The sequence below is a fragment of the Tachypleus tridentatus genome, chromosome 4 (genome assembly GCF_004210375.1).
Source record: "Tachypleus tridentatus isolate NWPU-2018 chromosome 4, ASM421037v1, whole genome shotgun sequence".
NCBI lineage: Eukaryota > Metazoa > Arthropoda > Merostomata > Xiphosura > Limulidae > Tachypleus > Tachypleus tridentatus.
The window spans coordinates 60,462,674-60,488,788 of record NC_134828.1 but is presented as its reverse complement, the minus strand read 5'-3'; the positions used below and the strand labels follow the sequence as shown (position 1 = coordinate 60,488,788).

The window sequence follows — 26,115 nt, the reverse complement described above, 5'->3', positions numbered from 1 at the left end:
AGGGAGAGCTAGTCTGGTGCGACTTGGATACGAATCCGTGACTCTCAGATTACGAATGAAACGCCTTAACCCAAGTGGCCAGGCTGGGCCACGTAAGTTGATGAAGCAATGAAGCTTTTTGGTTTACATTTTTAATGTGGTTTCAGTCTGTTAATACTATTTTCGTACAAGTCTTGTTCCCTAGGTTAGCTCTACACACATTTATATCTATAGAAATGAGATATTTTCATTTTAAACTAAATTTTAATCATAAACGAATGTTTCTTCACTCGTATAAAGTTTTGATGGAGAGGCTGGTGAAATCTAATAATTATGTTTAAAATCACACTTGTAGATATTTATGCATTGTTTGTTTCAGCTCTTTACAAATTTTAAATCAGTAGTGTGCAAATATCACATTTTAGGTCTGATGTTTTCTTTAATGTTAGAACTCCTCAGTAGGGCTTAAAAATATTTTTATGCGTCGTAAAATATATATAGCATGGGTTCTAAATATTTAAGTTGGTGAAGCAATGAAGCTCTTTGGTTAACAAACGAGTTAAAACATCACTTCAAACGAAGATGTTCTTTCACCACATTTCTCTCAAAATGATTTTACACGCTCTTTGATTTATATCTGTATTAGACTGAGTGTGTCAAAAGAAATTTTAATTAAAACGTATAATTTAACTTTCATTTGTTTCAAGAATTTTTTTCTTTTGCACCGATCCTAGAGAAACTGTATATTTCAGCGGTAACAGTGAAGGTGCTGACAGAGATTAACGCTTTGTTAATATTTTTTCCAGTGTATGCTCCAGTGAAGAACCTCGCCTGCACTCGAGGATACAGAAAAAATGCTGACAGGCGTTGTAAGTATATGGTTTGTTTTTAATTTCTTGCAAAGCTGAACAAGGGCTATCTATGCTAGCCGTCCCTAATTTTGCAGTTTAAGACTAGAGTAAAAGTTAGTTTAATTAATTGTGTCATACTGAACTGTATAGTAAGTTAAAAAAATAGTGAGATTTTTGTTGACTGAAATAATCCTACTAGTGAGGAGCTCAAATAACGTAACAGTTGTTATTTTTCTAGGTATCAGTTTAAACTGTAGAAAATACATAAATAAATTGTCGAATTTTAAACATTATCAATTTTAGGTATGAAATTGCATTATGAATGTACGAAATAAGCTTATTCACTTAAAATATTAACTTTAGATTATCGTTGAACATAAAGAATTGTACCTCTTTTCCATTGTTATTATCTTCCATTCGAAATTTATTTTCGGTTTTACGTAATCGATACGATATGTAAACCGTATTTACATACGACATTCTCTCTCAAGATCAAACTGAAGTGGTTCTCGAGCTTACGTTTCCTTCGCTTCAACACCTGCAGTTACAAAATATCCTGTGTGGGTGAAAGACGTATCAGTTATTTTGATCTGTTTTATTGCTTTATGGTAAGTTTGTGTTATCTTCCAGTTTTTTATAATTAATGTATATGGAACACAAGAATTAATCATTTGATCATATTGGGATGGGAGTGCATCTGGCCTCAATACTCAATTATGTTTAAACTGGATATTGAAATTGGGTGTTCAGTTACAGCGCTACCACATTTGAAAATGCCATGTGCGTTGAGTGGCCCTTTGATATATAATAGGATTGGCCAAACTTGCTTGACGTTAGAACCACATATGATAAACTTCAGATGTTTGAGAGCCACCAGACATGAACAAATATTACACACACGTTTTTATTGTTACTTGCACATTTTGTTACATGCATTTTATATAAATATTAAAAAACGCATGCACGTAAAAATATTTATTCAAGTATGTATTTTCTAAACTATTAATTTGTATTAGTTACAAGAATCATAAAGTACACTTACACATTAACTCTCTGTAAATTTCATTTCCCGCAACACAGCCACACAAAACATAATGACGCCCACTAACACTAACATTGTCAGCACTGGCTTGTACGATTACCGATTCTCCAGTACAATTCCTCTATAATCTTTACGGATACAAGAATTCTTTAATTTCTGACTCAAATATAGTTTTAAAATTAGGATTTAATTTGTTAACTTTATTTACCTATGATGAATATTAACCTTACGTTTTAATCCAGTGAGCTCTCGATTTATACCCGATACATAATTATAAAGCTTGAACATTTTTATTTAACTTTTATATTTATTGTGATGGAAGGAGCTCAGCAAACATATTTCCGCGACCCACACACGATATGGAAAAGAGCCGCAATTTGACCACACTTTGTATATAACGTGTGAAAATACCAGTGTGAACCTACTTAGGTTAAATATGTTTAATTAAAGTAACGAATAAGGAGGAAACAAGTTGGTATTTAAAGTTATTACTACTTATCGAACATCTATATGATGATTTTTTTTCAAGTATTTATGTGGATTTTTAAAAGTGAAAAAACAACAAAACAGATATCCATTTCGAACCATTAGTTATTAGTATTGTGTTCATATAGGAAATTGGAGGGAAGAAAATAACGTTTTGTTATTTCTAGATTTGTTGTACAAGATTCTTATTTATGTTACTTTCAATAAATTTTGGTTTCTTTGCCAACAATACTGTTAGAAATATCTGCCTTCATGTGAGATAGTAAATTCATATACCTCCTTTCATATCAGATATTGTGTTGATACTACTCACTTTAGGCGAGGTATTAATTTGGGGTCACTGCCTTCAACTATGTGATTCTTGATTACTTAAACATAAGAGTGCTTTTACAGTTACATCTGTAGCGAGATCCAATTTATGAAAAAACGCGTTACCCATTATTCCAAGCGTACTTTATAAGAATGTGTGTTTTAGTGGTCTTGAAACGCGTATTTTTGTAATGATTTTACAGCTTCCTTTTTGTTTTCTCTACCGAGTTGAAAAACACTGAAACGAACGGAAATATCTAGAAGACAGATCTCCTGGTGCTGAAAATATGACTCCTGGAGAAGAAGATATTTTTGAAGTTTTTTTCAATTTGTTGAAATTTAGTTTCTCATAGAACAATTCTATTTAAACCGTTAAGGTTTTCTGCTTTCATAGAACTGTTCTATTATATTCTTAGAACTGTATTATTTAATTTACAGAAATGTAGTAATTTTACAGAAATGTTCTATTTAAACTATTGAAATATTTTACTTTCATGGAACTCTTCTTCTTAAACATTTAAGATATTTCAATTTCGTAGAACTGTTCTATTTAAACTCTTAATGTGTTTTTTGACAGAACTAATCTCCTCAAGCCATAAATACGTTGTACTTTTATAGAACTATTTTACTGAAACTGTTGTACTTAAATAGAAGTGTTCCATTTAAAAGTTGAAGTGTTGCATTTTAATAGAACTGTTCTATTGAAAATGTTGAGATGTAGTACATTTGTAGAACTGTTCTTTTTAAACAGTTAAGATGTTCTACTTTCAAAGAACTGTTCTAGATAAATATTGAGTTTTGATACTTTTAAAAAAACTGTTCTCTATTAATTATTAAAATGTATTGCTTTAATTGAACAGTCCAATTTAAACATTGAACTGTTGTAATTTTAAAGAACTGTTCTATTTAAACTGTTGAGATGCAATTTTTGATACAACCGTACAACTTGAACTTGTAAGATTTTGTACTTTCGTAGAACTGTTGCATTGAGTTTTTCAAAACTTAGTTTTCTATAGAATTTTTACCTTTAAACCGTTAAGACGTTGTAGTTTCATAGTACGGTTCTATTTAAACCTTTAATATAAAATACTTTTAGAGAACTGTTCCATTTAAGCTATTCAGGTGTAATCAATTAAAAAAAACTGTTCCATTTGAACCATTAAAATGCTGTACTTCATTAGAACCGTATTAGAGAAGCTTTTGAACTTTAGAAGATTCATATACCAGTTGTATTTAAAGCGTTAAATATGGTATCTGTATGGAACTGCTCCTATTACACTGTTGAGGTTTATTAATTTCATAAAATTGTTTTGTTTAAACCATTAAGTTGTTGTACTTCTTTAGAACCGTTCTAGACAAACTTTTGAACTATAGAACATTCATAGAACTGTTCCATTTAAACTGTTGAGATGTAATTTTTTGATAGATCTGTTCTATTTAACTGTTTAAGATGTAGTGCTTTTCTTGAAGTCTTCTTTTTATACTATTCAGGTGTAACACTTTCTTAGAAGTATTCTAAATAAACAGCTGTGGTGAGGTATTTTCATAGGTGTATTACTTTTATAGAACTGTTCTCTTTAGACTGTAGAGATGTAAATTTTTGGTAAGCCAGGTCTATTAAACCATTAGGTATAATACTTTGATAGATCTGTTCCATTTAGAAAGTTGAGCTACAATACTTTAACAGAACTTTTCCTTTTGCACTGTTTAGGTTTAGTACTTTACCATATATGTTCAACATAAACTGTTAAGATGTCGCAATTTCACAGAAATGTTCGAGGTAAACATTTGAACTGTACGAACAAAGAAAACTGTTTGACTAAAACTCTTGAGATGTAAATTTCTGATAGAACTCTCTTTTCTAAAAGGTTATGTGTTCTTTTATTGAACTGTTCTGTTGAATTTCTTAAAATATAGTTTTTGAAAGAAATGTGCTGTTTAAATTCTTAAGATGTACTGTTTTAGAACTTTCAGTTTAAATATTTTTGATGTGGTGGTTCTATAAAACCAATTTTTTCAAAATATTCAGGTGTAGTAATTTTATAAATGTATTTCAAATAAGTAGATAAGGTTTTGTACCTTTTAAGAAGTTTAATTTTGAAAGCGTCTATGTCTATTTCATTTATGGAATCTGTTCTATTTAGACTGTTGAGATGTAATTTCTTCACATCCTAAATCTATTTAAAGTGTTAAATATGGTATTTTTATGTAACTGCTCCTATTAGACTGTTGTGGGGTAGTACTTTCACAAAAATGTTTTATTTAAACCACTAAGTTGTTGTACTTCTTTAGAACAGTTTTAGACAAACTTTTGAACATTAGAACATTCATAGAACTGTTCTCTTTAAACTGTTGATATGTAATTTTTGATAGATCTGTGCTATTTAAGTGTTTAAGATGTTGTGCTTTCTTGAAGTCTTGTTTTTATACTATTTAGGTGTAGTACTTTCTTAGATGTGTTCTTCCTAAACATATATGGTGTGGTATTTTCGTATGTGTATTACTTTAGAGAACTGTTCTCTTTAGACTGTAGAGATGTAATTTTTTGGTAAGCTAGATCTATTTGAACCGTTATGTATGATACTTTGATAGATCTGTTCTAAACTTCAGTACTTTCATATAACCTTTTCATTTGTACTGTTTAGGTTTAGTGCTTTATCTTATATATATTCTACTTAAACCGTTAAGATGTCGCACTTTCACAGAAATGTTCTAGGTAAACATTGGAACTGTACGAACAGAGAAAACTGTTCGACTGAATCTCTTGAGATGTAAATTTTTGATAGATTATTCTTTTCTAATAGGTTATGTGTTCTTTTATTGAACTTTTCTGTTGAATTTCTTAAAATACAGTTTTTGAAAGGATGTGCTGTTTAAACTCTTAAGATGTACTTTTTTAGAACTTGAAAAGTTTTTTAGAACAGTTGAAAAGAATAACCTGAAACTTTGCTGTTGACCAGCTGCTTTCCTCTTTATCTGTCAGTTTCAAAATTAGGGACATATATATTTGCTGTGCTTGAAAATGTTTAAGACTGGAACAACAATTTTTAATCTCCTCATCAAGACTTGAATTCTAAGTTTGATCTCAGTTTTTTGCAAATGTTAAATGCTTTTTCTGACTTTTGTCCTATAGGTAATATAGTTTAATTTTTTTTGTTGGAACAAATGTTAAACAGCTTTCATTAAATTCAGGTACTCCAATTTATAAATTGTACTCCTTTCCAGGCCAATTCAATTGAACAAAATTAAAATAAGGTAGCTGCTGTAGGATTTTAAAAATCATACCCTTAACTGTATGTAAGAAAAATTAATTGTTAGTTTTTACATACAGATGTTATCAGTGTTTGTTATTATTACCTGTTGTAACGTTTGTTATCAGTCACCTGTTGTAACGTTTGTTATCAGTCACCTGTTGTAACGTTTGTTATCAGTCACCTGTTGTAACATTTGTTATTAGTCACCTGCTGTAACTAGATAATTTTAAAAATAATTATTATGTTGTGTAAATACTATTTATGTATTAATAATAATGAATAATTTTATAGTTGTTTCTGTTACAACTATCAGACAAAAGAGCTTACCACAAGTTTTGGAGAATCACTCATCTTCTGTGTAAAGGCAATGTGATATTAACTACAATATTAATGATATTTGTGGTTAATTGTTTTCTGGGAAGGTTGTAGGCTCACAAGTAATATGATGGATAAATAGTTTAGAAAAATGTATTAAAAGGGTACATGTGGTTCATGGACACTTAGTAATTAGAGGATTAAAAATTATCATTTTTCTTAAATTATCCTTTCATTTATTTCACCTCATGGATAGGCCATTTGGCATAGTTTGTATTAAGATATGACAAACAGTGCAACAATATGATAATTCTGAGCTTTCTTAATATATCTTCACAATGCCTGGCAAAATTTTGTTAAAGATTACAAATAATTTGCAAACCGAAAATAATATTATTTTAATTAAAGGTTCTTTATTTTTGTATTCTAGTTATTTGCACTCAGATTTTGAATATTTTGAGTGTTATCATCAACATATTGTGCAATGAAATATTTAAAATTAAAAGTAGAAAAAATATACATACATTTTAACTTTTCATCAAAGGATGTTATATTCTTAATAGTAAGTTTTTACTTTGTCACAAAATTTAATATTTTGATGTTTTAGAATCCAAAGAAATTTATTTCTCTTTCCTTCCAGTGTCTCCTAAGTAGCTTGAACAAAGACTGTGTAAACAGAACAATTAATCTAGCTTCTCTCTGTGTACTTGCTATATCTAACTCACAGCTAGAAAATCTAACAGTTAAAACTTTGTGAAATTGTTCATCAAACTGAATTTTAAGATTTCTCCTTTAAGGGTTGTTTTAAATAAAGAAATTAAAACATAGATAATATAAAACTTTGGACTAGAATGTAAACTGTGATACTAACTTCATTGATAATAAGATTGCTTTATTAATTTTGGAATGTTAGAACATAAATTCTTATGATGTACATATAAGGGTGCCTGTAATTATAAGGTTAATGTGTTTTATATATTTATATTTAAGATACACAAATTTCTGTAAAACTTTATGCTTCTGTTATGTAACAAAGAGAGGTTTGTGTTGGAGGCAGAAGATGTGATTTCTCATGACAGGTTAAGTCAGCTAAGTTTTAATATGCAGACACTAGTCTTTGTTAAGATAACATTAAATTTGTCAATAAAACCCTTAAAATGTTCAAGAACATATGCGGTGTGTACCACGTTTCACATTTACAATTCTATCAGCTTATGTTTTCATATGTGGTATAATTTGCTTTTAGGGGTGGGTGTATATATGCATAAATTTACACACACTACTATTTATATTTATAAGCAACACATTATTTTTAATAGGTTCAAAAACCATATGATTCAGATCTGTGGGTTGATTTTAACCTGGATGGTCAGAGTTTATCACTTTAGTGTGCAGACCTTAATTGGGATGAAGATGTGAGTTTTTCTGTGTAAAGTATTAATTTTTTAGTGTGAATTTCTCTAGTTTAATATAACAATCATGCAGTTTTACTTAGTGCATTATAAGTGTAAATGTGTGAATTCCTTTGTTATAAATATCTATTTGGATCTATGAATTTAATTTTGAATAAAAATCACACCAGCCAACTTGTTTTTATTTTCACTTTCTAAAGTCTAAAAGGTTTTGGTGTACTTATTACTAACTGCTTGGACATTCTGAGTTTAAATTTCCTCTCAAGTGATTCAACAACACATTTGGAAAAGGGAAAACAAATATTGAGAGCTTTTTTCATGTATACTTTTGTCACCCTATGATCTATTGAAGACTGCACTTGTTTTAATAAGTTCTAAATTGTTCAAGCATTTTTGTAGGTTTGTTCACTCATGTAGTTTTGTCAATGAATGCTTATTCTCAGTTTTTGTAAGTACAAGATGAGTGAACTTTAAAGATAGTAGAAATTATTTTCCTAATTCAGTCACAAATTTGTTTACTGTCTGTGAAGTATACATATTTCATTACATTATTTACATAGAAGCACCATTCCTGTGTACTGGATAAAAGGGACAGTATATAAAAAACACACACACATTTATACAATAAAATATTGTTAAGTTCTGTTGAGAAGTCCTCACTAGTGTGTAATAAGATACTCATCATATGATTAAAAACTTTATTTTTAATTACAGACATATCAATTATACTTTGTAGTTATTGTTTAGTATACATTATAATTTCAAGTTTAACATCTCTCCTTTGTATTATGTTGTACTAATGATTTAAAGCTGGAGACAGTCTACATGTTACCTACAAATACATGAATGAACACATGGAATTTAACTAGGAGTAGATATCACTTAAATAATCTAGCTGAGTCCTTGTATCCAGTTATACAATGAGAATAACAACTACCCCATATTTCTTGAAAAGTTTAAATAAAAATTCTCAACTCCAGATTATGGAGCTTTTATTAAAGAAAGCCTCTAATAACATCAACCCCTTCATATTTAACCATTAACAGTTTCTCATTATTTTTATTTGGTTGCTATTATTATTTTAAAAGATGCAATATTTGTACTTATCTTTGATCCTTTCTTTATAATATCTTCTCTTAAAATGTGTGTATGTATTATGTTTATTGTACCTATCATTATATTGTTACACTTAATGTTTATTTTTAAGTTAATCAGAATATTGTGATCCAACTGTTTCAGGTTTTAATGTTGGTGTTGGAGTTTTAAGGCAATACTGTAATGAAAGATGTATTTTGATATTACTGTGTTTTTAATATTTATTATAAAATTTTATTTCTGCTTGTTGAATCAGATACAAAAACTTGATTTGTTTTGAAGCTGTTGACTAAATGTCCAGTATATCTTTGTTTTTTATAGAAACTAGAACATAAACTATTGGAATATATATCTTTATGACTCATCACACACATTTGTCATGTATTGTAAAACTTATTACATTGTTGATGTACCCATGAAATAAAATATCTCTAATATTAAAATTAATCTTTTATATTAGGTGTCTAACTCTCAGAGCTTATGGGAAACTATCATGTTGGAGAAAAACAATGTTGTTTGCTGTAGAACTGCTTGTAAGTGTATCCTTTCAATATTAATTATATTAAAATTTTCCTAATGCTCAAAACTCCTTATGAACAACCACATTTAGGTTAACACATGTATCTAGTATTTTTACCTAAATATAATTTATATGTAAATTTGTATGCTCATTTAATAGGACCAATGCATTCCCAAGTGAGAACACAAGTTAAAATAGTTACTAAATTTGCTTTGAGCACAACATGACAGTTACTGAGAGAATACTTGCTATCATACACAAAACTGCTATTTCGCTCACATTTCAGTCTATCAGATTTACATGCCACTAGCCTTGTGCTAAATCCTATCTAAAGTTGTGTGTTTAATGTGGACCATGAAGGTGCATGATGACATCATGAAACAATAGTTCTCCAACAAAAGGAGGGCAACACAACATACATGTGCAGTAAATTCCCCCTATATGCTTGCACTCGTGATAACTTCATTCATTTCCTCAGCAGACCTGTTAAAACTTTTTTGAGTTGAATTGGATGAGATTTTTATTTCTTTATGAAACATTGATTTGCTTTTTTTTGGTTGTTGTTATTGTTACAAAAGCTTTAATTTTTTGTCCTGAATTTTCAAGGAATAATTACTTCAAATATGTCTTGTATGGGCGATGTGTTATGCACACAAGTTTTATTTATACTTCGTTTATTATGGAATAGGTTACTACCATTGTACAGCATTTTGTGGGGAAGCTTGTTTATTGTGGAGGAGGTTGCTACCATTGTACAGCATTTTGTGGAATCCATCATGCATCATATTGCTTTCATTCTCTTCAACCTGTGTGTTGTGATCATCATGTTCTTTGCTCAATAATTATAATCCTTGTGATTATTTAATGCTTTCTACCTCACCTGACAGTAGAGTTCATGCTGATTCCTCTTTTTGAATAGCTTTGCATATGTTCCCACATGCCTTGACCTTCACACTTCCATGTCCTAACTTACAACTGTTTGTTTTTCCTTTTTTTAGATTATCTGTTTTTGAGATCTGTATCTGCTTAGAGAGTGAACCCTTCTCCTCTGTTTAGCTCTTTAGTTCCCAGTTTTTGCAATTTCTTTTTCTGCACCCTTCTATGGTATTTTTCCTTTCTATACTTTATGTCTGAGGTACTTCATTGTGCTTCAGAATGATTTTTAGAGATTTATTCCCCTCTTTTGACCATGATGACCTGTACCCTGTTTGATTCATGATGATGAGAAAACCCACTTGTAGAGAAAAATATATATGTTAAAATGGCTGGTATGGGTTGAGAAAATTCTATGTAGAGGAGCGAACAACATAGAGTTTTCTCAACCCATACCAGCCATTTTTACATATATATTGTACTCTACTTACTTAGTTCTACTGTTGAGACCTGTTTGGTCAGGATACACTCCTTACCATTGCATGACTACCTACTTCTTATCCTTTTTTTGACCTGATGTCTTTAGTGGTGTTCTTAATTCTCTGGAGTCCATGGGCCAAAGCAGCTTGGCATCAGCCTTATTTACTTTCTCTGATTTCTCATCTTTCACAGCCTTGCTGTTCCTTGACAGACTCAGTTTATTCTAATATATTTGTTTCACCTCTGAAACTTTCCCCTTCTTCCTGTCCTCCCACTACTCAGTGTCAGATTTGTTGCATTTTTTGTCAGCAACTATCCTGTTTGGTCATGCCCAATATTCACACATCTGTTTGTCACTCTTCTGCACTTACATGTTAATTCTACAAGTTCTCATCCACCTTCTTTCTTTCCACTTCATTTTTTTCTCTTCTCATTTTATTTTCTACTCCTTCAGACCCACAATCTATCTTTGTTTTCAAGGATGTGATAAAAGATCTTGTGGCCAAAGATACTGTCAAGGAAGTATAAAACTTTTTTTTGGGTTTTACTTTTGTCTCTTTGTGCTCCTTAAGAAGACCATGGGCTGGTGTCCAGTAACACCTATTATCCTTCAACTGATCTTTGGCTGTTCCATAATTTTAGATAGAAGATTTCTTTTCTCTCCATTGGCCATTTTCACCTGAACTGTGGATGACCACATCCTGATTGCTCCATCCTCTAGACATTTGATACAGTTTGTTCATCACAATTGTGTTTTTCAATTTTATGCTCTTCCCTTCAGCACAATTCTTGCTCCTCATATGTTAAATTGAACGAGGAAGACCCTCACATGCAACCTTTACAGCATGGAACTGAGATTCCATTTCTACATTGAAGAGTAGCTCCTCTTAATCCATTTCCAGCTGGGGTAACACAGTGAAAAGATCTGTATTCAACCTTCACCTATCACATAAAGAATATACACTAAAATACTTCATTTTAGTTTTCTACCTCAACTTTTGTTATTAACAACACCAGTATCACATACCATATTCTACAAAAATAGAAAGCCTAACCACAATGTTTTGCATAGAATATTCTTAGCCAATCTCCAGTATTATGAGCTATTAGGGGATTATTACCATTACAACTGAAGAGAGTATGATTGCTTGCATTTTTATAGGTGTTGCACTTTAAATTTATTACATAACAACCAACTACAGTTTAAACTACAGTGCAGTTCATTTTCATATAATTATTTCCAAAACTTTAGACTGTAAAATATTATCATTACTACCAAACAAAGGTAAAGAAAGATCACTGTTTGTATTCTGAAGACTCACATAAAGACTAGCTAATTTTTAGCTTGCTATTAAAATTACAGCAATTGCACTCCACAATTTGCAAGCAAAGGAGAAAAGGCTAAGCTCGGCTGAGATGGTAGTTGAAGAAGACACCAAGGTATTCTAAATAGTAGCCTCCTGAAAATGAAGAAAGGTGTTAAAAGAAAGGTGTCTTATGTGTGATAGAGAATAGCATATTGCTGTATTACATTAGGATCTCACTTGTGTGTGATAGAGAATAGCATATTGCTGTATTCCATTAGGATCTCACTTGTGTGTGATAGAGAATAGCATATTGCTGTATTCCATTAGGATCTCACTTGTGTGTGATAGAGAATAGCATATTGCTGTATTCCATTAGGATCTCACTTGTGTGTGATAGAGAATAGCATATTGCTGTATTCCATTAGGATCTCACTTGTGTGTGATAGAGAATAACATATTGCTGTATTCCATTAGGATCTCACTTGTGTGTGATAGAGAATAGCATATTGCTGTATTCCATTAGGATCTCACTTGTGTGTGATAGAGAATAGCATATTGCTGTATTCCATTAGGATCTCACTTGTGTGTGATAGAGAATAGCATATTGCTGTATTCCATTAGGATCTCACTTGTGTGTGATAGAGAATAACATATTGCTGTATTCCATTAGGATCTCACTTGTGTGTGATAGAGAATAGCATATTGCTGTATTTCATTAGGATCTCACTTGTGTGTGATAGAGAATAGCATATTGCTGTATTCCATTAGGATCTCACTTGTGTGTGATAGAGAATAACATATTGCTGTATTCCATTAGGATCTCACTTGTGTGTGATAGAGAATAGCATATTGCTGTATTCCATTAGGATCTCACTTGTGTGTGATAGAGAATAGCATATTGCTGTATTCCATTAGGATCTCACTTGTGTGTGATAGAGAATAGCATATTGCTGTATTCCATTAGGATCTCACTTGTGTGTGATAGAGAATAGCATATTGCTGTATTCCATTAGGATCTCACTTGTGTGTGATAGAGAATAGCATATTGCTGTATTCCATTAGGATCTCACTTGTGTGTGATAGAGAATAGCATATTGCTGTATTCCATTAGGATCTCACTTGTGTGTGATAGAGAATAACATATTGCTGTATTCCATTAGGATCTCACTTGTGTGTGATAGAGAATAGCATATTGCTGTATTTCATTGGGATCTCACTTGTGTGTGATAGAGAATAGCATATTGCTGTATTCCATTATGATCTCACTTGTGTGTGATAGAGAATAACATATTGCTGTATTCCATTAGGATCTCACTTGTGTGTGATAGAGAATAACATATTGCTGTATTCCATTGGGATCTCACTTGTATGTGATAGAGAATAGCATATTGCTATATTCCATTAGGATATCACTTGTGTGTGATAGAGAATAGCATATTGCTGTATTCCATTAGGATCTCACTTGTGTGTGACATAGAATAGCATCTTGCTGTATTCCATTGGGATCTCACTTGTGTGTGACAGAGAATAGCATATTGCTGTATTCCATTAGGATCTCACTTGTGTGTGACAGAGAACAGCATATTGCTGTATTCCATTAGGATCTCACTTGTGTGTGATAGAGAATAGCATATTGCTGTATTCAATTAGGATCTCACTTGTGTGTGATAGAGAATAGCATATTGCTGTATTCCATTAGGATCTCACTTGTGTGTGTGAGAGAATAACATATTGCTGTATTCCATTAGGATTTCACTTGTGTGTGATAGAGAATAGCATATTGCTGTATTACATTAGGATCTCACGACCCCGTTCTTCAAACAGATTTATCACTGCTGAGAATATGAAAGGGAAATACAAACTTATCTCTTCATTTTGACTTGTTTGAAAATATATACTGGAAATAAGAACTTTGATAAATGTCTTGGCGGCACCAAAAATGATATACCAAATATTGTACTGGGGATTAAAGATGTAAGTCTCAAACTGAGGGTTCACCTTGAAGATTTACAAAACAACATACTCAAAAACTGTTTACAGCAATGGACACTGTGACTATAATTAAACCCAGCAGTTACATTACGAGTGATACAAACAGTTTCAGAAACTCAAACGAAAGCATTATTTACAAAAGTGCTAACGTTACATAAAAGTTCAGTGACAACGCTGTCTTAATAAAATAAGAAAGCTGGTTGTATTTTACTTTTGTAACATCGTTGTCTCAATAAAATATGAAAGCTGCTTGTATTATAGTTTAGTAACATTGTTGTCTGAATAAAATACTACAGTTGGTTGTATTATAGTTTAGTAACATTGTTGTCTGAATAAAATACTAAAGTTGGTTGTATTATGTAACATTATAAATTACTGGTTGTAAAGCTGGTTGTATTATAGTTTACTAACATTGTTGTCTTAATAAAATACCACAGTTGATTGCATTATAGTTTAGTAACATCGTTGTGGTGTTGACTTTATTAAATGTTTGTGTGTGTTTTCTTATAGCAAAGCCGCATTGGGCTATCTGCTGACCCCACCGAGGGAAATCAAACCCCTGATTTTAGCGTTGTAAATCCATAGACATACCGCTGTACTGGCGGGTGATATTAATTACTTGAGTAATCCTGGATGTTGAACCTTAACTTGGAACACAGTGATGGTATGTAAAATCCATATATATTTTAACACTACACGTAGAAAGCACTGGTCAGAGATGGTTATCTGGAACTACATCCATGGGTAACCCTTTATGAGATTAGTGTGTTCGATTTACAAAAGACTAATTACTGCCACTAGAGAAGGATTATACGAAGAAAATTAACTTGAGAAAAGTTACTTCAATGTCTTTGATTTATGATGTATACTAAATGATCAACAGTTGTATAATTTAAAGTTATTCAAACAAATGATACCAAATATCTATAAACCTGGTAATGGGAGAGTTGGTTATCTATAAACCTGATAATGGGAGAGTTGGTTATCTATAAACCTGGTAATGGAAGAGTTGGTTATCTATAAACCTGGTAATGGAAGAGTTGGTTATCTATAAAACCTGGTAATGGGAGAGTTGGTTGTCTATAAACCTGGTAATCTATAAATGATAGCAATGAAAGAGTTGGTTATCTATAAACCTGGTAATGGGAGAGTTGGTTATCTATAAACCTGGTAATTGGAGAGTTGGTTATCTATAAACCTGATGATGGTAATGGGAGAGTTGGTTATCTATAAACCTGGTAATGGGAGAGTTGGTTATCTATAAACCTGGTAATTGAAGAGTTGGTTATCTATAAACCTGGTAATGGTTATCTATAAACCTGGTAATGGGAGGAAGAGTTGGTTATCTATAAACCTGGTAATGGGAGAGTTGGTTGTCTATAAACCTGGTTGTCATCTATAAACCTGGTAAAGAGTTGGTTATTATAAACCTATATAAACCAACGTAATAAGCTTGTTATCTATTTTTATCTATAAACCTGGTAATGGGAGAGTTTTGTTGAGTTGGTTATCTATAAACCTGGTTATGGGAGAGTTGGTTGGTAAACCTGTAAAACAACAAAATAAGCTTGTTTTATATATAATTTTTGTTCTACAGTACTTTGTTTTATCTAAACAAATTTGTTTGATGAATGAACAGCAGAAGTTTTACATAAATTGAAAAAGCGAACAGATTTCTTTAAGATCACTGGTAAAATATCAATTAAAGACAATATTAATATAACACCGTTTATGTTTTAGCAGGAATCTAACCAAGGATTTTAACTTTCCAGTTTATATATTTAATACTGGGCCTGGCATGGTCAGGTGGGTTCAGGTATGTGACTCGTAATCTGGGGATCACGGGTTCGAATCCCTGTCACACCCTTTTCAGCCGTGGAGGCTTTATAATGTGACGGTCAATCCCACTATTCGTTGGTAAAAGAGTAGCCTAAGAGTTGGTGGTGGGTGGTGATGACTAGCTGCCTGCCCTCTAGTATTACACTGCTAAATTAGTACAGATAGTCTCGAGTAGTTTTGCTCGAAATTAAAAACAAACAAAAACAATTTAATACTGACCCCCCCCCCTCTGGAGGGCTTTAATGACTATAGAAATTCTTCACAGTTTATTCTTGTTATAATAAATAATTAACAGTTTGATCTTTTGTCAAATAACTAATTCTATATTGAGGAGTTTTGACCCAAAGCCTAAATTTTCAACTCTTATCAAATATTTTACTTACGAAAAGAAGCAGTAGTTTTTTTCACCTATAAGAATACAAACTGCACTTGAATGAGTTCTCGGGTGAAAAGATAGTTTTGTCATTCACATTACTCGAATATTTAACTTCAAACAAGCAAAAACCATAAGGAATATATGATATTGTAGAGTTCAGTATTGGTCATTATCATTGTTCTGTAACCAGTTAGCACTAATATTTGGTTGAAAGTATGCATACATGTGACTTTAATGTCAAAGCGGTCACTGGAAGATTTGGTTGTAGTAAAATATCAGCCTGAGTTTAGAACAGCTACTACAAAACCCGGACTGTGAATCCAACAATTCACGGTTCGTTACAGTTACCCACCAAAGAGGCTTCCTAATTTCATGCGTCATAGGTGTATTGTGTACGACAGTCAAATCTCACTATTCGATCATCAAATGGTAGCGCAATAGATGGCGCCACTTTTTAATGATGTCTAGCCACTTTCATTAAAACAAATCTTTTGATAATATTTTGTTGGGACTATCAGTCAAAAGTAGGAACGGTATTACCTAAATGCCCTAGTGTTGCCTGTGTGAAACTCTGAAACAAAAAATAAACAAAATCATCTGTTATTTTATTAAAACAAATCTTTTGATAATATTTTGTTGAGATGAAACATATTATAAGCTACAAAAAATGGTTAAAAGTAGTTCACAGATCCATACAGGTGAATATGTGATCATCTGTGAAACAGGAAGAACCTCATAGAGATGATTTACAGGTGTATTTATAAGAGCTATGTGATCATCTGTGAAACAGGAAGAACCTCATAGAGATGATTTACAGGTGTATTTAAAAGAGCTAATAGAGCATCTGTGAAACAGGAAGAACCTCATAGAGATGATTTACAGGTGTATTTAAAAGAGCTATGTGGTCATCTGTGAAACAGGAAGAACCTCATACAGATGATTTATTTTTATTCTATTTTGTTCTCTAGTTTCAATGCCTTTCTTATGTGTACTACAACACAGACTTAATTTATTAAAATGTCTTTAATTAATTGTTATGCGCATGTCTGCTTCCATGAAATGTAACTTAACCTACCAGCATCTCGTTCACGAAACAAACATTTCTACAAGAGACAAAACTATACACACAATTTCTTCGGTCTCTATAGAAAACTGTTCTAGTGGTTAACGTATCAAGACTGTGGATTACAAAGTTCATGTCCCGTTGCCCTTAAAACAAACTCTGCATTTCGAATCAGTGAGTAAATCTGACAGTGAAGTGTAACTATTGTGTCAGATAAGTTCGTACAGGGTTCACTATTTGAAGAATAAGAGGTTTGAACAAAGAAAGACAGAACATTGCAATATTAATTATAAATAAAATGTGATAATGGTATGTCAATCAGCCAATCTGACCTCCTGGTGGCAATTATTAGATAAGTAACAGATCCATGAAACAGTGTTAACTAATTATTAAACATCTATTTACAGGTAAAACAATGTAATAGGAACCATTATGATATTACCACTCTAATGAAAAAAATAACTAGTGGAAAATATGTAAATATTAAAACAATTATATATATATTATAACCATACAATATTCAATTCGTAAACCAAAACACACTGCATGAAATTAAAAAAAATATGCTGCACATTTTTTTTTCTCGAAAAAGTGATTCTAGAGTACGTGTTACAACGTGAGATTATAAAATGTATCCTATATTTTGGAAATGACTGTTGAAATAGGACCCACATTGCAGCTCAATTCGCTAGTCTCACATAAGAAAATTAGAAATTAGAAGAGTGAGATGTGGGTGCTCAACATCCCACATCTGTATCACCCTTCACTGCCTGTTGTGGGAAGGTGACTGCTCTCCCATGAGAGAATAAGAAAAATATAAACATTAAAATGAAATAAATAAATAAATAAAAATGAAAGGTACTGACATCTGGTGGTAAGATAAAACTTACCTCTTGAAGTTAGCATTCCAGATTTTCAATTTATTATACACAATAACAATACAAGGAACAAAACACCAAGTGTATACAAAAATGTACAACAATGATATGGAATGAAATAACAAAAACATATAAATATACAGTACATACAGCTATGTAAGGGAACACGAAAATTACAAAAGGAGAAATTAGAAAAAAAGATATGTATACACACATGCATATATACACTAAATATTAAATTAAAAAATGAATCGGCGCATAAAACAATATGTACTGATATGTACAAGTAACTAAATCCAAAAAACAAACAACAGAAATGAAAGTAGAAAATTACAAATGACTAAAGAGAATTACAGAAAAAAATGAAATACAAAGCTTAAAGAAAAAATTTAAAAACCCAAAAATTAAGAAGGATTTAATTACAAAAAACAGCCATACAAACAAACATTCCACATAATATACAATATGTACAAAAAAATTATAGGATACAAAAATGTACACACAAAATAGATAAAAAAAAATTATGAAAATACAAATAAACAATAATTACATAGAACAGACAATCTAGAAAATCAGTCTGATTCCGCTACCCTCAAGCGTGCACACCGGTGAGACGTCCGGGCACCAACAATGATAAAGAGTCCCTCCGATTCAGTAACTAATAGTTCGCATCAAGGCGGAATAACAGTTTGTATCTGGTCTTATTTTACAGAACAACACTGGAGCCCCCTCAAAAAGGAATTGAGTGCGGGTAAGCCAGATGACCCTGATATGGGGATGTGAAAGGTAAAGGCCAGGACACTGTGAACGGGGATCAGCAAGTGATCAAAACGGTCTCAGCCAAGATCGATGGGACACGGAAAAGGTGAGCCACCTTCTTCCGTCCGATGTCCAACAAAGGACCAACATGTAAAGGACACTATACCTGAGTATGACATGACTCGGCGACACTGATACTGGACAGGTATAATCGTTCTCTCACCGGTAAAATGTCATGAAACCCTGAATGTAAATATCAACATGGCACAACATTCCATGGAAGAGCGGGGTGGTGTTGCTCTATCCTGTGAATACAGTCTGGAGGAAGCAGACGGCAGAGAGTATTGGAATTTGCCGGAATATCACGTGGCATAGCGTGACAACGTCTGATCGCTGCAACAGTGTCAGCATACCAAGTGGGAGAATTAAAACACATTGGTTTATTCAAGCCCGGTGAAACACAAAAATGTCTGAACCAATCAGGAAATAAGCCAGTTGGCTACAGGGATGATCCTCCCAAGAGAGACAGCATATAGTGGTGGACAAGAAAGGCACTCGGTCCACACACGTGGGATGTCCACTCCTCTCATGAAGGGTGGCTTAACTAAAGACACTGTCTCAGTCTTACCACTCCACAGACATGTCACTCAACAGCTCGCGCACAGCAGTCGTTCAGAGGAAGTATCTCGCCAAGATACCATAACAAGTGGAGAAGCCTCCTCTTCACCGCTTCTGTCAAACAAGTTAGCAGGGCTGTAACAATCTTGAACTGCCAAACTGACACGTTATACCATCTTCACACAGGCAGCCTCAGGACTCGCAATGAAGGGAATCCCAAAACACTTAACTGGAGAGGAAGCCCATGCCAAATCAAATGGAGTATCTGCAGATGAGGCCCACTTGCCCAACTCCCGAGCCCTAGACTTAGTGTAGTTGAGCTGAGCTGCACTACCCTGAGAGTACTTGTTAACAATCGCCCTTGTTGAACCCAGGTATGTTTGGTTTTCTAGAAATCAGTTCATATCATCTGCATAACTTACATACTTGATGGATGCCCCACCTGGGAAACGAAGGCCACACATTGAAACTTAGTGATACAGATGAGAGAGCAGGTACGATCACTAACACATAAAGAGATGGCGATAATGGACGTCCTTGACGAACACCCTGACAGATGTTAAACTGGGCATCAAGTATCCATTCACTAAGAACATGCTCGAAGAAGACGTATAGAAAGTTCGTACATAAGCTGGATTAAAAACCAAACCTCTCCAGAACGTACCGCAAATATTTGTGGTAACTCAATCAAAGGCCTTACTCTGATTAAGTGACACAAAAATTTTAGGGATGCTCCTGTCCGTGATATAATGTAACAGGTCATATAGAAGTACCAAGTTTTGATGGATACTTCTTCCTCACACATTTCAATGTCAAGGACAAGACGGCATGACAACACTGAAATGGGTATACAGGGTTTCAGAAATAATCTTTCCATCCACACTCAAGAGTGATATGGTATGCCATATCTTTGGACTGGGAGAGATCCTTAGAGATTAACATAATTAATCCATCCAGCGTACCCGAAGGCATGGACCCACGGGTCAGACAGTAGTTAAAAAAGTCTAATGAAAAGGGGCCCAGTAATATGCCATACATGGTGATAAAATTCCACTGGTAAGCCATCCAGTCCCAGACACTTACCAGATAGCCACCCAAAATTCATTTAGTGTAATGGGTTTCAAAACGTCGTCAGACCGTGATGGATTAAGGGTTGTCAAGAACTGAATGATGTCTCACCAAATATCCTCACCCACAGTCGAAGCCGAATATAGTCAGCTATAGTACTTGAGGCACGTGTTGAGGATGTCAGTAATGTCTGAGGATACCTGACCATTGTCTCTCAACAGATTGGAGATGACTTATATTAAGACTTCTCCTGTGCCTTACAGAGTGGAATCATAGTAACATTTCTGGGATTAAGCAACTTCATCAGACTAGAAATGCTAGTCCATTGATTCAAGAAGTTTGTTTTGAATTACGCGCAAAGCTACACGAGGGCTATCTGTGCTAGCCGTCCCTAATTTAGCAGTGTAAGACTAGAGGGAAGGCAGCTAGTCATCACCACCCACCACCAACTCTTGGGCTACTTTTTTACCAATGAATAGTGGGATTGACTGTCACATTATAATGCCCCCACGGCTGGGAAGGCGAGCATGTTTGGCACGACGGGGATCAGAACCCGCGACCCTCAGATTACGAGTCGCATGCCTTAACACGCTTCGCCATGCCGGGCCTATCCCATAAGTAATGTCCCATTTTTGGGTTCAGAAAAAGAGAAAGTATTTCAAGCGATTTTAATGTTACTTACTCAATAATGTATGTTCCATTATTATTCATTACTTCCTGCCAACGATTCACAAGCTTCTGAATGTCACTTCTGTAAAATTCATAGGGTCTGTAGGAAAAGAATACAGAGAAAATAGTTTTGACATCTTCATTGGAATAGATGATAATCAGATGTAGCAAGGTCTAGAGAATAAGGAGGATGTGGAAGTTTTTACCAGTCTAGCTCTTCAGTCTTTGCAGATGTAATCCTTGCTGTATGGGGCCATGCATTATCCTGATTTAACACAACACCTTTATGACTGCTCAAAGGATGGCTCCTTTCTTTCAGTGCAACATTCAAGCACTCTACTTGTTGATAGTAGAAGTTTGATGAAATCATTACATTGAATGAAAGCAACTCACAGTGAATCACACCAACAATATCTCCCAAACGTTTAGCAAGACTTTCCTAGGGTGGATGTTCATTTTGGGCTGTGCTTTAGCCAGTTTACCTGCAATGAGTCATTGTCTACGGCACTTAACATTTTTATAAAATATCCATCTTTCATCTCCAGTCACTATCTTGCTCAATAAAGGTGAGCTATGTTCGAGATAGAGCAGAGAAGTGCAAATGTGCACTCTTGCTCTAAGGTTGGCTTCTCTCAAATCATGGAGGACACATTTTCCAAGTTCTAACACCTTTCCAAGCTCTTGCAGATGACAGTGAACTGTTAAATGGGTTAAATCACACTTCTGTACTAGTTCAACTGTTACAGCATAATCTTCATCAAGTGCAGCCAGTAACAAGTCATCATTAAACTCAACAGGACGACTCGAACATGGCGAATCACTTAAGCTGTAGTCACCTGATCTGAACTTCTGAAACCACCTTCGACATTTTCTTTCATTTAGAGACTCTGCACCATAAATACCTTGAATGTTTTGTGTAGTTTCTACCGCACTATTGCTTTTCTTAAACTCATAAAGCATTATATGCCTAATATGCTCCTCAGATACATCCATCTTTATAAGGGTGTAATTGATTAATGATCTGAAAAAGTGGAGTTGGGTTAGTTTCTTTTATTTGTCTGAACATTTCTATACACGTCCTGCTATATATTTTAGTCATTAAAGCCTTATATAAAGAAGAAATGATGATACACTTTCTGTATTAAATTTTTGGACATTACTTTTGGGATGGTTTGATATATACTGGTCGAAACAAATTAGATGTCATCAACTTATTGATAAATATATATAGAAACACCTAAATTATAAAGGGAAACTATTAAATGAAATTAATGTGTTTGTGGGACGACATCACCAGTTACTTATATGTCTTATGTGCTCCTCAGACACATCCATCTTCATAATGGTTATTTGATTAATGATCTGAAAAAGTGTATTGGGTTAGTTTCTTCTATTTGTTTGAACATTTTTATGCATGTTCTACTACATATTTTTGTCATTAAAGCTTTTTACAAAGATAAAAATGATGATGAACTTCCTGTATTAGCTTTTCAGACATCACTTACGGGATGACTTGATATTTGATAAACGTTTATTAATTGGAAAACTACAGATATATGACAAGGAATATTTACAGATTTCGAACATTACAACCAATCAACTTCAGAAAATTAACTTCGGACATCAGTATTTCTATGAAGGCATGACATATCTTCCTTGATGAAAAATTAGCATATAAATCTTTTAAGGTCAGCTAAGAACAGAACTAGCTAGCTTCCCGTCAAGTGAATTGTACCTGTATATCAACAGAGAATTCATTCGTTCATCATGAACTGCCGCTAAAAGTTTCAATTCCAGATCAGATAGAAGAACCAGCACTGTTTGTAAACTTTTTAAAAATATTATTTGTAATAACCACTATTATAAATTGTATTGTTGTTTGTATATTCAATTTATCTGTCTTAAGAAAAAAAACTGTGTGTATCAATCTAGTTGGTAAATATCATAAATTTAATGAATACCAGGATTCAATTAACTTCTAAATTATCAGTGATGTCGAGAAACCCACTTGTTGAGAAATTTATATGCAAAAACGGCTCGTTTGGGTTGAGAAAATATTTTACATAGAAGAGCGAACAACGTTTCGACCTTCTTCAGTCATCGACGATGAGGGTCATGACGATGACCGAAGAAGGTTGAAACGTTGTTCGCTCTTCTATGTAAAATATTTTCTCAACCCAAACGAGCCGTTTTTGCATATAACTTCTAACTTAATATTTCTGGCTGTTTAAAATCATAATACATAAGATAATAAATCGGAGGCTCGTCCGTAATAAACTATATTACTTAACCAGACGTATCAATTTTCATTGTTATTTGATCAAAGTTTTTTTTAAAACTGCCCATGTTAATCACTATATGAATTTTATTTTTTATACTTGTTTATAAAGTGTTCTGGTTAGCTTTACTTTTCTGAAAACTTTATAAAATAATAAAAACATGAAATGAATTTAGTTATAGAAAAAAAAAATGCAGACAAAACAATGAATGGAATAAAACTACCACAGTGAACAAAGTAGTAAAGCAGACAAAACAATGGAATAAAACTACCACAATGAACAAAGTAGTAAAGCAGATAAAACAATGAATGGAATAAAACTACCACAATAAACAAAGTAGCAAAGCAGACAAAACAATGGAATAAAACTACCACAATGAACAATAAAGCAGAAAACAAAAACTACCACAATGAACAAAGTAGTAAAGCAGACAAAACAATGGAATAAAACTACCACAATGAACAAAGTAGTAAAGCAGATAAAACAATGAATGGAATAAAACTACCACAATGAACAAAGTAGTAAACCTGATATCAACATAAATTAACAGAAGAAAATAATACATGAAAGCTAAAAAGTTAAGCATAATAATAGGAGAAAATATAACAGCAGAAGAAAACCTGCTGCAAATGCAGAAAACTAAATAAAATTAATAATAGAAGCAAATCGAATAGTGGAATAAAGCAACGTGTGAGCGCAGACAGCCCTCGTGTAGCTTTGCGTGAAATTCAAAACAAAACAACATTTGAAATCTAAAAAATTAAACATAATAAAAGGTAAAATGTTTAGCCACAAAGAGCTATTTATAATAAAAAATAAGCGTATTGATTTTCCAGAATGTTTGAGGTTGATCTAAAAGTTCATAAGATCACCTTTCGTTACGTAAAAACTCAGACTTACATTATTTTGAACTTTAATCCAAACAGTACTTGCAGCAATTCTTAGAAAAAATATTACCTCAGACTTACATTATTCTGAATTTTAATCCAAACAGTACTTGTAGTAATTCTTATAATAAAATATTACTACGTTCTGTGTAAATTTTCATTTTATCTAGCCTCGACTCCCTATAAAACAAAATTACTGAAAGTATTGAACTAGACAAAGGCTCAAAAGTAATGTTGGCGGGAGGCAACGCTAAGCCTGACTTTGGAACCAGACATATAAAAGTTTGAATTAACAGTTGCTAAGATTATATAAAAGCTTAGACTGCTAAATAACTTACTCTGGTGAGTTGTAAATAAGGTTTAGCGATTTTCTATAACCAACAGTCGAACGGGCGATGCTGTCTCGCGTAACAGTTTCACAGCCTCTTTGAAGGAGATGTCCCGCAGTGACATGTCGTTCACCTAGAAAATCCGTTGGAGACAAAAGAAATGTTGTTGTATTTTTTTCATATTAAATCGTGCTGGAATAAACTTTGAAACTAATAAAATGATTCGACTTATAGCCAACAAAGCATCTCCCCTCTTTAGACGGCCATCTTGGAAAGCTGCACCATAGCGAAGAACATCTGTTACAACTATGGCCTCCTATAAGATAAGATGTGAGCTATTAAATAACAATTATTATTGTATTAGACTCACGACAAGTTCTATTGATAAGCTGCTTTCTCACTAAAGATCTTAAACTGTTTATTCTCCAAGCGAATAATTTACTTGTAAAACAAATTCTGATCTATAACGTAGAGTTAATATTTAAAATAAGCCATATAACGTTTAATTAATTCTAGTGATGCCATTCAATTATAAATCTATAGTTTTGTTTTTATTTAATACAGGCCGTGCGTGTTTGGTAATTAAAGCTCCTAACTCGCAATCTATAGGCCACGACTCGAAACCGCGTTTCTGAACGTGCTTGCCCTTTCAGTTATGGGGTTTACAGAGCCACAATCAATCCCACTACTCTTTCACGGAAAAAGTTAACGGTAGGTGGTGTTGTAATTAGGGCGAGTGTTTCATGGTCCGCCACCAGAGAGTGACACGTGTAACGATCTCATTGTCCTACAAACCAGATACGATTATGTTAGGAAGTAGTATCAAATAATGCGTTGCTAGGAGATGCCATGTGATAATATAGTTAAGGGTTATTCAACATAGAGCGTGTTGCTAGGCGACGAACTAGTAACAGAGGGTGCACTCCTAGAAACAGATATTGTAACCAAGGGATCTATTAGTAGATGTTATTACCAAGCTTATATAGGATTGGAAACTATTACTTTCGTAGAACTGCTTATAGATTTCAGTTGTTCTCAACTTATGTTTACAGTTTTAATATATTTACCTGCATTGGTCTTACAAAAGTGGACGGTGCTTTCATAGGCAGAAGGTATTATTTGGTAAATTATTAAATTGGACAAAGGCGCATTGTGGGGTGTCTTAAGATGTGATTACATCAAACAATTTAGTCTAGACTTAATTATGTGTTCTATAATTTACAAATAAAACTCTTATTTTATTATTTCAGTGTGACAACTATTATGACACTGTTATCAGTTTTTATCACACGTATTATCTTAATTTGTCCAATATTTGAATGAGACATTCTTTATAACCAATAATTTACCCTGCATCTATCATTATATGTATTAAACATTTCACTAATTCATTTATTCTCTAGTTTTGGTTTTATATTGACTTACATAGCATATT

The 26,115-nt window shown here is 33.1% G+C and overlaps 2 protein-coding genes across 8 annotated transcripts in view; one reads left to right on the top strand and one right to left on the bottom strand.

Moving 5' to 3' along the window:
- Positions 1 to 737: 737 nt before the first annotated feature.
- The window catches only part of LOC143249230 (uncharacterized), a 95,011-nt gene continuing 69,633 nt past the window's right edge, over positions 738 to 26,115 (top strand). Inside the window, exons 1-5 of one of the 3 annotated variants that reach the window (XM_076498714.1) lie at positions 738 to 848; positions 1,322 to 1,438; positions 7,556 to 7,651; positions 9,204 to 9,276; positions 9,952 to 10,128. In XM_076498714.1, the coding sequence (XP_076354829.1) occupies positions 7,569 to 7,651; positions 9,204 to 9,276; positions 9,952 to 10,128 (333 nt within the window). In that variant the 5' untranslated portion in view covers positions 738 to 848; positions 1,322 to 1,438; positions 7,556 to 7,568. Of the gene's footprint in view, positions 849 to 1,321; positions 1,439 to 7,555; positions 7,652 to 9,203; positions 9,277 to 9,951; positions 10,129 to 14,425; positions 14,565 to 26,115 lie in introns of those variants that run through there. The other 2 variants (XM_076498716.1, XM_076498715.1) reach the window with 2 other exon arrangements.
- Positions 9,921 to 25,291, bottom strand: LOC143249229 (histone-lysine N-methyltransferase SETMAR-like). Of its 5 annotated transcripts, none has more exons than XR_013027658.1 (2): positions 24,690 to 25,291; positions 9,921 to 11,558 (listed from the first exon to the last, which is right to left on the bottom strand). XR_013027658.1 is itself a non-coding variant. In XM_076498712.1 (2 exons), the coding sequence occupies exon 2, from the start codon at positions 22,176 to 22,178 to the stop codon at positions 21,678 to 21,680; it is 501 nt and encodes a 166-aa protein (XP_076354827.1). In that variant the 5' UTR covers positions 22,179 to 22,206; positions 24,690 to 25,273; the 3' UTR covers positions 18,093 to 21,677. The 5 variants fall into 5 exon arrangements, 1 of the variants encoding a protein (XP_076354827.1); XR_013027657.1 differs by lacking the exon at positions 9,921 to 11,558 and adding an exon at positions 16,651 to 16,701; XM_076498712.1 differs by lacking the exon at positions 9,921 to 11,558 and adding an exon at positions 18,093 to 22,206 and having other exon boundaries at positions 24,690 to 25,273.